At 43.0% G+C, this 16,406-nt stretch overlaps 2 protein-coding genes across 2 annotated transcripts; one reads left to right on the forward strand and one right to left on the reverse strand.

Moving 5' to 3' along the window:
- The first annotated feature begins 771 nt into the window (after positions 1–771).
- Positions 772–6,378, forward strand: fam89a (family with sequence similarity 89 member A). The gene is made up of 2 exons (XM_056427614.1): positions 772–1,255; positions 2,906–6,378. Exons 1-2 carry the CDS (start codon positions 1,007–1,009, stop codon positions 3,182–3,184), a joined length of 528 nt encoding a protein of 175 aa, XP_056283589.1. The 5' UTR covers positions 772–1,006; the 3' UTR covers positions 3,185–6,378.
- Positions 6,379–11,651: 5,273 nt separating this feature from the next.
- arv1 (ARV1 homolog, fatty acid homeostasis modulator) lies at positions 11,652–16,101 on the reverse strand. The gene is made up of 5 exons (XM_056427613.1): positions 15,975–16,101; positions 15,629–15,748; positions 14,636–14,789; positions 13,733–13,957; positions 11,652–12,377 (listed from the first exon to the last, which is right to left on the reverse strand). The coding sequence occupies exons 1-5, from the start codon at positions 16,068–16,070 to the stop codon at positions 12,256–12,258; spliced, it is 717 nt and encodes a 238-aa protein (XP_056283588.1). The 5' UTR covers positions 16,071–16,101; the 3' UTR covers positions 11,652–12,255.
- Positions 16,102–16,406: the final 305 nt, after the last annotated feature.

A 16,406-nucleotide genomic window follows, 5' to 3' on the forward strand; every position in this document is an offset into this window, starting at 1 on the left:
CTCTGGCTGCACTGTGCTGGGGGGAAACCTATGAATGTGTTTTATTGTAGGGGCTCAAATAGACACAATGTTCTATTAACCAGATAGACAGACATCCAAAAGAGTAAGACCTGTCAGGAATTCCTTAGCTTATTCAATGAATTTGAATAAATTATTCTTAACAGCGTCGAATGCACATTTTGTGTTAATAAACAGACTAGTTTGTCATCTAAGATTGAATTCAAAGTGTAAAAACGTAATTTCTAATTATATTATATGAGGGAGTTTCTTTAATTAATTATTAATTAAAGTGTGTATCAATGTATAAGTATATACAAAAGTATTTTATTTAAATAAATAAAAAAAATACGTGCATCTCATTTCTAATTATAAACAAAGACCTCATCTTATCTCTTGTCTAGATGGATTCACATTATTAAAAAGACTGTTTTCCTGCCTATAAGTGTCGGCATTGGCAGGGAGACGCCCAGCAGTCGCAGTGTTAAAAGGGCAGGAAGTGGATTTTACTACTGATCCAAACGATGTAGCAAGTTAACAATAATAACTCACATCCACCGGAAATTAAAATAATAAATAAAAGGTATGTAGTGAACTATAGAATAGGCACGCGGACTATACTGACTAATTAACAATTACAATACAATTCAGTACATTACAATACAATTGTAGTCACTATCGTCCGATATCATACATATGAAAACAATCACATTTCATAATATCATGTGTGGGAAAAGGAGCATTATTATATTTTAAATAAAAGAACAAACGTTAATCTGTTAATGCTTTTATTTTGTATCAGCCTACCGGAAGTTCAACTACTTCAATCCAGGTAACTTGATGTAGCGTCTCCGGCCGCCCTGGGCAGATAAAACCAGGACTGTTGCGCGGCTTGTTTGCTGCGGGAGAGACGTGTTTACTCTCCGCGTCGACAGCCCACACGGACGTAACAGGCAACGCATTCCCGTCTCTGTTTTCTTTCTGGGCGGCACATTAACCTCCCGGGACGATGAATGGTAAGTCAACGAACGGCTCGTTGGGGGGGATGGCCTGCATCGACGGTCTGCCCCCGCTGCCGAAGAGCCTGAGCGGCTTGCTGAACTCGAGCGGCGGCTCCTGGAGAGACATGGAGAGGATGTACGTGAAGAAGACTATGATCCAGGACGACCTGAGCCGAGGCAGGAGCAACGCCGACAACCTGCTGGCCAACAAGCCGGCCAGCCTCGACGCCGCCCTGGCTCTCCTGCGGAAAGAGATGGTAACATTCCGGGGAGTGTTCACACATGTATTTAACTAAAAGAGGGAGATGGTCGATAGAAAAAGGGGGAGAGACCCCGAGTTCAACCCGTGTTTTTGTCGGCCGTTGTTTAATTTGTATCCGCTGCACATTCCCCAAATACACACGTTGTGTTGACGCTGCGTTTTGTTGGGGAACACTTGCTCACCTCTTGAGAGATTGACTTGAAGCGTGTTGACAATTACTCGCGTTTCCTCAGTATCTCGGCTTCCGTACCTTCGCCATGCGTCACCGCACGTGAATGAAATGTAAATCTCCAGGTGCGGACCTTCTTTACAGCATCAGCCCGCAAAACCACTAGCATTGTATTGTCTATGAATTGTATGTTTGCCGAAGTTATCAACAGACCATATTTATTTTTAACGTGTATATTTTTGTTTCGTGAAGCATCCAGATAAAACTATTTTTATAAAGGGAGTCTGGCATTAAATAAGAGGAGTATCATCATCTTTTCACTGGATAAGACCAAGAAAGAGAAAACACACATCTGGGCTTCTGATGATTTTTATTCAAAGCTCAATTTAGTTAGGCTTCAGTTTAAAAAAATTGTTCATGAGTTTTCATAAAATCTTTGCAGTGAACATGTTGCTACAGAGGTGTGACCAGAGTGAGGCACTTGCAGTATGTTGCTCTCTTGGCAGCAGCAGGGTTTTCATGACAGACCCAGACCCAGTGCAGCAGACCCCCTGCATGGCTGTGGCTCAAGCCATAACAATAGTCTGTTTCCTCATAGCCAGTCATTCAGATCAAAGGGGTCAAACTGTTGCTGAAACACGATCCCTTTGCCATTTGGATTTCTGTTCCAGGCTCCGCTGAATCCTCTGGCAGCCCTTGAGCTTTACTCTCACTGCAGCACCACTTGCTCTGATGCTGTAAATGTGTTGCCTTTGGGTTAGTCAATGTCTGGCATGGAGTAAGCTCCCCGGTGTTTGGGCCACAGCACTCGGGGCAGACGTGCATGTCTGCCCACTGAAGACAAAGCAGTGACCCGTAGTTCATACTGCATGGTCAGCTGAGCGGTATGCAATAGAAATGCCCCCTTGAATTATTTATTGTATGATGTCAGGTTGGGTGATGGATGAGTATTTGTTTACTAATTTATTTTATTGACAGAATTTATTGATTTATTTACCATTTATTAATAATAATGATAAAAAAGACCATCTGGCCTCACTTGTTTTGTCTGGCAAGCAGTCCAAAAACCTAAAGATATTCAGATGACAAATGCATTTAAAATGCGGAAAATTCTCACATCTGAGAGGCGAGGAAAATTATAACGTGACTATCTAAAAATCCTACATTTATTGCTTGTTTTTTTTGGCGAGGGGGGTTGAGAGAATGTATCGCTAATTATTTTGATAATCAATAAATATAGTAATAAATAAAGTGTGAGGATTTTCTGCATTTTCTTTTTTAGTTTCGGACTGGTTGTTGGATAAAATGATGGCAAAACTCGTTAGTTGCATCTCTGGTTTTCTAAGGCTGTTCGAGTAGAGTCCAGAGTACCAATCCCAGATTTAATGTTTAGCTCTGATGTTTTTGGGGGACTTCTCAAAGAACGGCTCATCAGAAATGGGCCTGTATTGATTGCGATCCCCCGTTTCTCTTCAGGTGGGGTTGCGTCAGCAGGACATGTCGCTGCTGTGCCAGCTGTGGTCGCTCCACGAGTCCATCCAGGATTACAAGGGCAGCTGCCAGGACCTGAGCTCCGCCTCCAGCCTCGGCATGATGGAGAACGGCTACTTCGACGAGGACGACGAGGATTACCCGGAGCCTGGCGCCACTCCCACCGGGGAGCAGCCGGAAGGAGCGATCGGAGACGGGACGCCAAAGAACGGGAGCGGCATCGGCAAAGACGACAGCTGGGACTCCTTTCACATCACCATCTGAGGCCTCGCCTTCAGCATACCGTTTCTTCTGCAGATGGATACATATTTGGGGGGGGGGGTAAAAGACTCGAGTTTCTGGAAACCTTGTGGCTCCCCACGAAGGAACCAGTTAGTTCGAGGTCGCAGTTTATGGGACGCCACACTAGACTCAGTCCAGCTCCTCCTCAGGTGAAACGCGCCCCTGCTTGTGCTGCAGAAGTGTTTTTGTTTATTTTGAATGTTTTGCAGCGTGACCGGGAGCTCCCTCGGGAGCTGGTTGTTTGGACACGCCGCTTGTTGACGCCCTCTCAAACTCAGCAGTTGAGATGGATTGTAATCCAGGACTCCATCTACACTATACATTAGGAAATATATATATATATAGTTCTTTTTATTTAAAAAAAGCTCTGTGGCTGCTGCTTATATATATCAAGTGGTTTTGCTAGCCCTTTTTTTCATGAAAAAATTATGAACAAAGTTGTATTATTTATTATATAATATAAATATCAAGCTATTTAGTTTTCTGGTGCTTTCAATGGAGGTCTAGTACCGCAACTCTACCCAGGTATCAGGGTGTGTAGACATTTCGGGTAAATTGGGACTCAGCAGATTCTGGACTCGGCAGACTAGCTGCAAAGAGTCGGTCGCCTGCGTGGACACGCTGAAAAAAAATGGTAATCATTAATTAATGTTTCCTGGATCAAATGTCTGATTCAGCCATTACACACAACCAGCGCTGAGACTTTTCTTCTTTTGATATTCTCAAATGCGCGTGGCCGAGGAACCGCGAGTGGCTCGATGTCGGCTCAGTGACACCGATGGAGAAGGAGCAGAAACCTAATTGGCCAGCCAGTTTGGATGAGCTTTTGCGTGGACGTCCCGCTCAACAGGATCATCACCAGGCTGGTCACAGGGGCGTAGTGGGTATAAAGGGTAGAATTGGTGTTTTTAATTGCAGTTTACCTCCAAAAAACGGAAGTAAATGTGGAGCTTACGAGACACTCCTGGTCACGAACAAGATTGTAACGGCAAGCGGTTTAACTGGAGACCTCGATGGGTGTCTGCTGGCGCTTCTGATTGAAACCCTCCACAAAGACGGCCTTATTTCAGAAGTCTTGTTTTCTCTTTGCCGTCACCCTCTATTCTGTGACTGGGTGTTCTTCCTTATTGATCTCTTGAACTCCACAGAAAAGCGTTGAGCTGAACCCGTAGCATGCAGTACCACATCCCGCCACACGGCTGTTAAAATGACATGTCAGCGCCCTTATGCCGCCGCCTGTTTCGAGGCGTGCGCGTGCCACAAACCAAAGAAAGGGGAGCACTCAAAAATAAATGTACTTGGTTTAAGGAGCTGCAATAAGGCCGTTTCTCCATCATGAACTGCTCTTGAATAGTTACGTTTGACTTCAAATGTCCAGAACATGAAGGCACGTGATGTCGTTACGGTTATAAACACGGCGTCTCTGTCCTCGGTCATTTTTCATCGTGGCGGTGGTTCTGGCCGCGTAACATTTTGAGACGTTTGTCGCTGATTGACAAGTGAAAGTCTCCGTTGCGTCATGTTGGTGTCGGTCAACGGTGAAGTCTCAGCAGCTGTGTGTGTCTCATCGTGACCTCATATCACACGACTACCGACTCGCTTTCAACATCTTGTGCTGTTATTGTCCATCATGTGAGTTTTCTGAATGGAACCAGAGGCCTCAACTCTGTCTTTGTGGAACATCATGGCGGCGACCAGTCGGGTCGATCGTCGGCTCACTTTTATTGGCCGCCGCTCTCCTCGGTCCAAAGGTTTCGGCTATAAACGTGCGTCTGGATCTTTCTAATGTCACCTATTAAATTACCTGTTGAGGGTCAGTAAAAAAAATTAAAAAACACCTGTTATCACTGCAAACTAATCTGGAGAAAACTACCGATGTAACACTTCCGCACAGAGCTGCCCCCCCCCCCCCCCCCGAGTTATTTATTGGATGTCGACACAATTAGTGCCTTTTGAAAACCTTCCAGGTTTCAGACTGGACGAGAATAATAAACCACGGAGCGTTTGTATCGTTTGACTCGCGTGACACGCACTCGGTGCTTAATGCTGCTACCTGTAGAACAACCCGCTGCACCCCTCACTGGTAGTGGATCACCGATATGCAGATCTCAGAGGTGATTTAAAGGCTGTTCAGAGATTTTGGAGGTTCACTCTGCTGGTTTTTCTTTGCTCCTTTTTCATATTCCTGACGAGGACGCGGCTGTTGGGAAGCGCTCGCATCCCGGAACGTGTCGCAGCCGTAACATCCTGCACCTGTTGGTGGTGGTTGTTGCGTTGAATATCTCCTCAAAGTAAATCTGCCCGGTCCGGATTCAGGTGCTCAGTATTACAGACACACGGTGCTCCTTGTGATCCAGCGATGGAGAGTAAGAAGAAACGTGCTTAAACTTGACCAGCGAGTTGTGCCCCATATTGTAACGTATTGTTGTCGTGTCCCCCCCCCCCCCCCCCACACACACACACACCTACACACACACACACACACATGTTTTCCTCTTCGTGTTGATGGATGTGCAATGCGGTGAGGTCATCTCAGGGTAACCTTGAGGCAACATTTTATTGTTGTGATTTGTTCTTTGCCCCTGATGGAAGATTATCAACGGGTATTTTACTTTGGAGGGATGTAAAAACATTGGAACCCGATTGTGAATGTGCTCGGTGTGCCGCGTCGCCCTCTCACTGTGCCGCTCTCTTAAGGTCGAGTGGTAGAAGAGACTGACCACAATAGACCAGAATGCAATGCAACCACAATGACTTGGGGGCGTTTTGACTCCAATGCTCGTGCTTCACCTCACGGCCCCTACTTTAGTGAATGTTACTAAGCACTCTGGGACATGTAGGCAGGGCGGAATAAGATGAGCTGCAACAATGGCCGTGGTCGTCATAAAAAAAAATCGTGCTTTTGCCTGCGAATGCCTCAAAGTCCAAGAGTTTTCCAACTTTTTCTCCAAGCTGGGGTCTTATCAGGGGAATCGTAGCATGTGAATCAGCCAAGTACAAGTAATAAACACACCGATGCTTTTTTACAGCCGATTATTCAGATTGTTATCCAACTTTTTCTAATTACTGGCTGCAGTGTTAAATTCGTTATAATCTGAGAATGAAATGTCTGACTTTGTATTTATACTGTATCATTCATCATAATCATTTATTAAATCACTATTAGTGGGAAAGAACATGTGTTTACTGTATTTTGTGTCACAGAAGTTACTCAGAGAACATGTTGTTGTCCATCAGGACTCCTGTTCTTAATCACCACACGGCGGTTTCTATGGACAATTAGTCTCCATCATAGTTATACTGATATTAATTAAAGTGATTCCAGACTTTTCAGGTTTGGAGTGAGCTTCTTTATTTCAAATATATATATATGTTTTTTAATTTATTTGTTGAAATGAGCTTCTTTAGGTGCAGCATTAAAGTGACGTACACATAATCAAATCATAGAATATAAACTTTTCAGAAATGGATCATTCTGCATAATAAGCAGGTATATTTAGATTTTAATAATTGTGTACTTATATTTAAGGATTGTTTTGAAGGTCAGACATTTACAAGTAGTATCCTACACTATGGCACTTTAAATTAACTCTTTCACCACTGGGAATGTCATTAGTTTTGTATATCTGTCATACATCTTAAGTATTGGACACATTTTGACCTGATCAGGGCCAGAGCTGAATATGAAAAGTGAATTAAATTAAAGGATTCTGCTTCACCCGGAGGGGAACATGACACCCTGAACCAATCCACCAAATTGAGCCATGTCATATATACAACACGGCTAAAAAATGATGAGACACAAATTATAAAGTCTGATCCCTGACAGGGACACAAGGACCTCACAGCTCTCTCAGCCCGAGCTGCAGTCTCCTTCCTCCCCTCTCTGTCCTCCTTCCTCGTTCTCTCCCTCTGACCTGCATGTTAATGCACCCATCTGCATTTTGGTTCTCGAGTCTCTGCCACGCCGGAGCGGTTCCGGTTTAATTGATCATGTGACGGCTGTGATGTTGCCGGTCCTGATGCTGGGAGCTTCGGATGAATTACTGATGACAACAATGCCGTTCATATTTTCATACTGAGACTCTATTTCAGTTCTCACACACCTTCCTCACTGGGAGACTCGTAGGGAAATGGGTCACGCGTCACTCGTTTCAACTGCATGTGTGCAGAAGGATTTCAGCTTGTGAATTTTGCTCACTGAATTATTGGAGCCGGTCAAATACCAACGTACCAGTGAGCACTTTATGACTCATAAAGGCTACTCTTGTAAACCATCGTATGACTTGGTTTGACATTCTCACAGGTAAATACTGTAACATTCAATTATCTGACAGCTGAATACATAGCAGATTAAAAACATGTTTTTTAAATTGAACACATAACATATGGGGCGTTATTGTACAGCAAATCAACCCATTCTTAAAAAATAGGTCAAATCAGCTGCAATGCAAAAAAATGCTGCTTTAACATTAATGCAATATGATGCACGTATAATTAATAGTTCAAAATACATATTCCTCTTAAAAACAGTACACTTGTACTCAAGTTAACCATTAATAAAGGGCTTTTATTGTCATGGCAATACTGTGGCGCTTTGTCTTTTTTCTTCTTATATACCGTTTTGCTTTTAGCGTTTATTGTTTTTTTCTGCCTTTGCAATAACAGCAAATTTAGTCTTGATGGCATTTTCAATTTTTGCATTTTCATGCAAAATAACATGTTTATGCATTCAATGCGCCTCCCTCCTCTCGCCTTTCCAGTTCGTCAATCCCCAAAAATGTGACCGACGACGAGAATCGAAGAGCAAACGAGTCGAACTGCTCTGGAGCCGAATGAAAGGACTCAATAAAAAGCCTCATATATGTAAAGCTTTGAGACCGGGCTCTGGCATGTTCTCTGAACAAAGGCCCTCGATGCTGATGCCCATGTGGCCTCTCTCTCTCTCTGCTCTGGTCGGTTGGGAGATTAGAGCAGATTAACATATAATCTCGTCTGAGAGCAAATCCAAGGTGCGCTTCACTCTCTCCACAGGAAGCGATGAGACAGATTTCCACATCGGAGGCGTCTCTGTGGACCAGCTGGTCTTTCACAACAAAGCTGGGCTTCAGAATTAGTGGGAATATTTGAATACTCAGTATTAAAATATTCCCACTAATTCTGAAGCCCAGCCCAGGTTCGACATTCGCCTATTTCTGTTCATAATTCTTTAAAAATATTGTAAGAGCATATTTTTTCCTCCCGTGTTCCTTTTTTCCGTTTTGTTGTGCTGTCTTTTGTTTCCTTTGTGTTGTTGGTTCCAGTCCGTCGGTCCCAGTGAGGCCACTCTGGGGCGGACATGCCGTCTCTCTGACCACGAGACAAATGGCCGCTGGCTAGCGCGCAACACACTTCGTGCTAAATTAATAGCTCATGATTTAAATATTTATATGTCCTTATGCCGCGTCCCGCTGACACCGAGACTCAACTGCAGTGCAACTCCATCTCAGGGAACGTCGTCAGCTTCGGGCCCAGTCGTCCACTTGGACTCAAGGATGAACCGAGTTTGGTGGTCGAAGGTTAAAAGGTCACGGTCACTGTGAACTAGCCGTAACTCAAGAATTCAGACACTAATCATAACGTCACGGTAATGTCTAAAAGGATGAACACGCTGAAGCGATGACATTTTGGACAGACATGGATTTAATCTGCATTTTTACAACCGCAACGGATTGGATGGAATCTGGTGATCTTGATGATCCGGCCAGGATGAATTGTTGACATTTGTCCAATCGATAATGATGGATCATTAGATGAGAAATTAAACTATGACGTCAATTTCCAGCCAAGACAAAGCGTTTGTCCCGGCAGGGTAGACTGACTCCCGGTCGGCTTTACCCTCCAGCTCCAGCTCCAAGGCGGCGAGGTGACTGCTGTTCCAGTAATCTGATTAGTTAGATTAAACCGCTGCACGCCGTGCTAACTGACCGACACGCCCAAGACTCCACATTTAGAAACTGCCTCGGGGCTTTTGCTCACAAAGCCTCGAACGCCGAGTCAACAAGTTACGGACACAACAAGTGTCGATCCCCATCATGCTCGATGAAAGAAATGTATTCACAGGCCTGTAATCACACACACACACACACACACACACACAAATATACTGTTTAAATACAAATACTGTATTGACTCTCGTTATAATTGAATGTAGAGAGCATATACTGTCAAATGTTTAATATACAGTGGGTATGGAAAGTATTCAGACCCCTTTACATTTTTCATTCTGTTTCATTGCAGCCATTTGCTAAAGTCAAACGGATTCATTTTATTTCTCATTAATGTAAGTCAGCACCCCATCTTGACAGAAAAAAAACAAATGGAGAAATGTTTGCAAATTTATAAAAAAAGAAAAACTGATATTTTAGATTTTTGCAAATGGCTGCAATGAAACAAAGAGTGAACATTTTAAAGGGGTCTGAATACTTTCCGTACCCACTGTATATATTAATATATAGGGAGTTGTTCCTGATCCGATGGGAGGTCCTGGGACAGGGATGTCGCATGTGTACAGATTGTAAAGCCCTTTGAGGCAAATTTGTAAATTCTGATATTGGGCTATATAAAATAAACTACATTTAATTAAATACAAATATATAATATACATATACACGCTGTCTCTGCAGCTTGTGGCAAACTCGCTCGACAAGTTGATTTCCCATAATCCTTCACAGGAGCAGGAGTCGCTGCCAAACTTCAGGGCTCGCCTGAGCCAGAAGGCCACATCGATTTCAACATCCATACAGAGGCAAACGCCAACACTGAAAGTTACGAGTATGGGTTCTGTAACAGTTTAGCTCCAAACGTTCCTTTTTGTATTCGTTGTTTTCGTCCTGTCTCACTGACTATCATGTCATTCCAGATCCTGCTTCCCATCTCGTCAGTCCAACTCCCTTCACCTGCCTCTGATCACTCCCTCGTTAGTCCCTCATTCTCTTCACCTGGTCTTCATGCCCATCTCACCTGCAGCCCATCCCCTCATTAGTCCCTGTCGATTTAGGTTCCCTCACTTCCACTTGTCCTCTGCCAGATTGTCTTGTGTTTTCGTGCCAAGTTCTCCAGCGTTATTAGAGTATATTCCTGACCTGCCTGTTCTGACCCTGCCTGCCCGCCCTGACCTCTGATTCTCTGCCCTGACCTCTGATTCTCTGCCCCGCCCCTTTTTGAACTTGTTTGCTTCTTGGACTGATCTCCCGGTTTTGACCCAGCCTTTTTTTAACTAAAGACATTCATCTTTGTTACTCCTGTCTGAGTCGTGCTTTTGGGTCCACGCTAATAGCACCGTGATAAATTCATGCATTTAGGATATTTCCTCTGATGAAGCGTGATCCTAAAACATAAAGGACTTATTACAAATATTAAGGAGGTCCAGAGAAATCCGTGACTCTGTAAATGAAAGGCTGTTAATAGTTTTGAAAACATAATCTGTTATCTGGGTGGAGGGTCGGCTCGGGTGGTTGATGCTGCAGGGAAGGGCGGCGGATACATTCCCCTCATTCCAGACCCACAGATACGTTCCGGGGCCGGTGAGCGGAGGCGTTGTGCAGTCTGCCCACACGTTCCACAAGTATGACTTCATCCAGGTATTGAGGCGAGATGTCGAGTGTTGAAGGACTCGGCTCTAAAACAAACACGTCTGACCGCCTCGAGGGGAGACTGCAGGGGAAGAGGGTTAACAGTCAACTAGATACCTTTAAACGGCCCCAGTTGATAAGATTACTTTTGTAATACACATTTTCTAAAGTGATATTTGATAAGCTTTTATAACTACAGTCTTTTGATTGTTCTGACCACAATAATAATAATAACAAACATTTTAAGAAAAAAGGTCCTTTGAATAATAGTGGTCGGGCCCTAATAATAGTAATAACAACTTTACATTGTCATTATATATAATATGGTTAAAGTCATTCATGATCCAACTTCCTTTTTATTGACTCGTGTGCTCTGCTGAGCTTTGATTCTGTTCCATGAGCCTGTTCCATGAGTCTGTTCCATGAGTCTGTTCCATGAGCCTGTTCCATGAGCCCGTGTCTCACTCCAATCTCATAAACGCTGGCCGGCCAGTTGACCACCCCCCCCCCCCCCCATCCCAAAACAAGAGCTCTTTTAGTGGATGACCTATTTTGATTTCAAAACGGCGAATTTCACCGAAAGGTGACACGTTTGCAGCTATGAATAACCTTCAGAATATTGAGAGGACTTAAACTGGAAGGTTTGGGGTATCCAAGTGCTGCTGAAGGGGAGACGTCTGGCTCAAAGTCAGAGAAGCAAAATCTCACGGTGAGAAAACAGCCTTCAACGACATGTTTTGGGAAAATTCCATTTGTAAGACTACAGGTGAGTAAGAGCATTAAGAAAATAAATATATACATCTCAATGCTATAAATACAGCAATAAATAAAAGGGAAAGTATTCTGTCTGCTTTATTTATCCACTTAACCACATTTCATTCTCACAATTCAACATGTGTGTGTGTGTGTGTGTGTGTGTGTGTGTGTGTGTGTGTGTGTGTGTGTGTGTGTGCTTATGTGTGTGTGAGAGAGAGTTCAGATCAGCATTTCACCAATGAGTCAAAAGAATGTGCAGAGTGCCGTCTGGTTCCTGTCCAAACACAGAAGTAGTGATTGTCAAAACCTCTGGGTGTGTGTTGGAGACGGTGATTCAGGTCAGGGGGGCTGTCCCGTGCTCGAGCTCCGCTCCGTACGTCTGGCTCAATAAAGTCACAAACAAAATCCCACTAAAAAGTCTCGAGAATACAAAATGAAAAACAGAAACTCCTCGACATCTTTCCAGAAATGAAGGTGGATTCTTTTTCTCTATAAAAAGGACGTAGAAATATGAATAACAACGTCTCTTACCGCTGCGCTCTGTCTCCGTTTGACAGTTGGCTTAGAGGAGCGAAAACGCTTCAAAGAAAACATTCCTTCTCCTGCCGCAGCGCGTAGAGTGCTCATTTAAAAACCTCCCGGGATCACTCGTCGCTTCGTGCGGTGACCGAAATGTTCTCTCGTTCATTCGAAGGTCAGCAGGTCCTGGACGCTCCACCTGCTGCAGGCCTGAGACACGCAGGTCTCCGACAGCAGGCCCAAGCACACGGCCATCAGTGACAGACGCCTGCTGCTGTTCAGGGTCACTGGCGGAGAGAGAGAGAGATGAGACCATCATTTAAAAAATATACATTCTTAACAAAATATATCTTCATAAACAAATCTTTTCTCATACAAAGAACGTGCAAACCCAAAAAGGTCTCCTGTGAGAAGTTCAGTTTTCAAACCTGCCCGAGCACTTTTTTTACTAACTGGCTTGTAAAGCAACGAGCAGCAATGTGGTATCGAAAAAAAAACAACAACAAAAAAGTAGTAAAGCAGTGCAAAGACTTGGTTGCACTTGCCGTCTAACATATTTATTTATTTATTTTGCACAATTCAAACAATAAAATAAACATCACAAGAGAGATGGATGAATATCGCAGTGCAGGAAGAGACAACAAGCCAACTGGGCTTATTTGAAGCCTTCACCATATATAATATTTAACATTTTTACAAAATGACAACCATACAATTAAACTCTCTGATGACTCTAATTAGTTCTTTGTGAGTGGCAGACTGTAAGTGAACAACACGTCGTTGTCTGCTGCCCACGGGCGAGCTGCTGAAGACAAAGAGCTGCAGCTGCTGCGAAAGCAACGTGGACTAAAACTGTGTGTTATGTAATGTATTTATGTTTAATGAAGGGGGGGAGATGTAGAGAGGAGCACCAGGAGGAGGGGAGGAAAGGGGGATTCAAACTGAGAGAGTTAGTTGCCACCTGCTGGTACATTAAACAAACTGAATGAAGCACCAGAGCGTCTCTGATCGATAACGTACAGGTAACTGTGACGTGTTTATTTACAGATCTGGTCTTTTCGAACAAAATGTGAGCATCACCGGTGACTCAGTATTGTCCACGACTATTATTTAATGAAATCACTGCAACGTGATGCGGGAGGATTTTAAGCAGCAGTGTGTACAACCTGCCTTAAACCCTCTGACTATTTGCATGCACACTTTTAATGTTCCATGAAGACATTCAGCGCTTTTAAATGAGCCACAATAATATTACTGAAGCTCTAAGATACAGTATGAATGAGCATATCTACATACGTTTTCTTTTGTCGTGACAGTTGTGTAGACTTTGAAATAAATAATAATAATAACAATAATACATTTCATTTCTATAGCGCTTTTCAGAATACTCAAAGACGCTAAATAACTATGCTTTTCATTCTGGTAATGTAACAGCTAAGGAGGCTGTTAATCATTTGAGTAAATTGCTTTTTCTTAATTTTTATTTTTATTTTACATAGGTTCACATTCACCAAAATCAGTGCTTAAAAACTATCCGCGTCCGTCTGAGAAACCCGGGCGAGCGAAAGCTCCTTGACCTTCCGTGCTGGATTATAACCCCGGCGTTGGAGGACAGGGCCCTCAAACCGACGCGACCTCTCACCTCTGATCGCCTGCGAGTTGGAGGTGAGCACAAACAGCTTGATGAGGCCCAGGCAGAGCGGCGAGTAGTCGTGCTCCCAGATGACGGCGGGGATGAGGAGCACCTTGCCGTAGCAGGACAGCAGCAGGGCTCTGAGCAGCGGGCTGAGCTCCAGAGGCCCGCCGTGCAGACGCCCCGCCGCCACCCACAGGAACCACAGCACGCCGCCGCAGAACGCCGACAGCTCTACGCCGCCAGCGGACAGACACGAGAAGATGTGTTCAGGGACTCCAGAAAAGGGCAGAAATGTTTCGCCGACTGAGTTTTTAAACCAGTTCAGGCATTTATCAAGGTAAAGTATTCTCAAATGTGAGCATTTGCGGCTTTTCTCTGTTTTCTATGATTGCAAATTAAATATCTTGGATTTGGACTGTTGTGATTTATAGACAGCACTGCGAGCGACCCTGTGGGGCTTTTTTATTTGATTATTTCTTTTACAGGCGAAACGAAAACAACAAAAATCAACAAATCTCAGTGGAAACGCGAAGTCATTTATCACAGCACGACGCAAAGGTAAACAGAGGGGGAGCCCTCCGAGTTGCTGCTATTTCAAGTATTTTAAAAGAAAATGATAGTTTAAGTAGCCAAACAAAGAAGTAACTAAAAGTACTATGTAAGTAAAATATCCTGCAATCAAAATTAACATCAAAATATACATCCAAAAAGGTACACCGTACTGAACTGTACCGAGTCAAATTACTTACTTTAAGAATGGTTCTTTTTATATGACTGATTCATAATTAGCAATGTCTTCATGTGAAAGCATGTTTTTAACACATGTATGTGTGTGTGTGTAAATATATATATATATAATAACACAAACAGTAACAGACATGCAACAGAGATCTGGATAAATCATCTTACCGAGGGCGGCCAATCCAAACATGCCGTAGAACTCCCATTCCTTGGTGTACCTGATGATGTCAGCAGGGTCACTGCTCGGCTCGGAGCGGTGGAGCAGGGACCACCGGAGGTAAGCCTCACACAGCAGGCAGAACACACACAACTTCCAGTGGATCTGGAGGGGGGAAGAACATGTACAAACACACACACATGAAGAAGTATTCAGATCCCTTACTTAAGTAGAAGTACTATGCTAATAACACAATAATACACGACAAGCAAAAGTCCTGCATTCAAAAGTGCACTGTAGTAAAAGTATGTGAGTGTTATCAGTCAAAATGTAGTTGAATTATCAAAACCAGAAATCCTACCATCATATATGATGTTTCTGGATACATATTACTGCTGCAATAATGTGTATCGGTGCATTTTTGCTGTAGATGTAATCCGGTGCTAATTTGACCTCCTTTAAATACTGTTGGGTATTTTAATTTGCAGCAATGCATTGTATTCCATAAGACCCTTCTAGGTTTGTAGCGTAACTGTCCTGCGAGAACCATGTGGTTCTTAAAAGTCAACCTTTCAGAAGATCAGAAAAACAGCTTTCAGATTGTCGATCCAAGATTCATGCATTACATTAACAAGAAGAATATTCTCAACACATGAAGTAACTCTTCATGATTTCCAATGGAGAGGAAATGTCTGAATAATATAATCTGAAAGGAAACTAAAGCTGTCGGACAAATGTAGAGGAGTAGAAAGTACAATATAGAGGAGCATGAAATGGAAATACTCAGGTAAAGTACCTCGAATGTGTACTTAAGTACAGTACTTCAGTAAGTACAGTAACATTCTTCCACCACTTTTGACTTGTACCTTAAGTGTCCATAAAAAGCCCTGTAATAACACACACACACACACACACACACACACACACACACACACACACACACACACACACACACACACATGTATAATATCTATGATTGTGTGTGCACGATCAAGAGGACTTACATTCAAGGTTGTGTTGAACAAAATGTGTCTGAAAGCTTGCGTCTTGCACAGAATGGCATCAATCAGGATGATAACTGGGTCATATTCAATGTACTTGTCCACTGGCTTCTGGCACGACTCCTGCACACACACACACACGCACAAACAAACACACGGGACATTATCCTTAAAATTAAAAGAAGAGGGAGGTCCAACTTGGGTTATACACACGTATATTACTTTAGTTGTAGAAAGGAGGAATAATACGTTAACTTAGTCAGCCGTTTCATCTTTTAAGGCAAACATTGTTAGCTAACACTTTCATTCTAAATATTACCCAAATACAAGAAGTGAACAGTGGACGCACACATATTGTTATCTTCAGGATCCCGTGATTGTAATCCCTGTGTAACTCCAGGGCCTTTTCGTTGCATTCAACACACCTAAAGACATCTTTCCCCATTCTTCCCGTTCTGTCAATAGCTAACTGACCACAAAACACAGCGAGCGTGCGAGCACACCGGAAGTGAGACTTTTACATCCAGTTTCGCCTTCAAAATCAAACTGCAATTTAAAGATATATTCTCAAATCAATATAATCTGATTTATTTCGTGCGACACGTAATACATTAATACGATGGAAAATACTTTTATTTATAAAACGAAAACAATAAAGGACTCAGGGCGTTCATAATATTTTGTTAGTGGCGGTTTTTACTTGTAATTTCACAGATAAAGTGTTGTATGTGTTTAAGAATACACTTTTCGTACATTATATTATTATATGTAAATCAATAAG

The sequence above is a fragment of the Pseudoliparis swirei genome, chromosome 12, assembly GCF_029220125.1.
Source record: "Pseudoliparis swirei isolate HS2019 ecotype Mariana Trench chromosome 12, NWPU_hadal_v1, whole genome shotgun sequence".
NCBI classification, from domain to species: domain Eukaryota; kingdom Metazoa; phylum Chordata; class Actinopteri; order Perciformes; family Liparidae; genus Pseudoliparis; species Pseudoliparis swirei.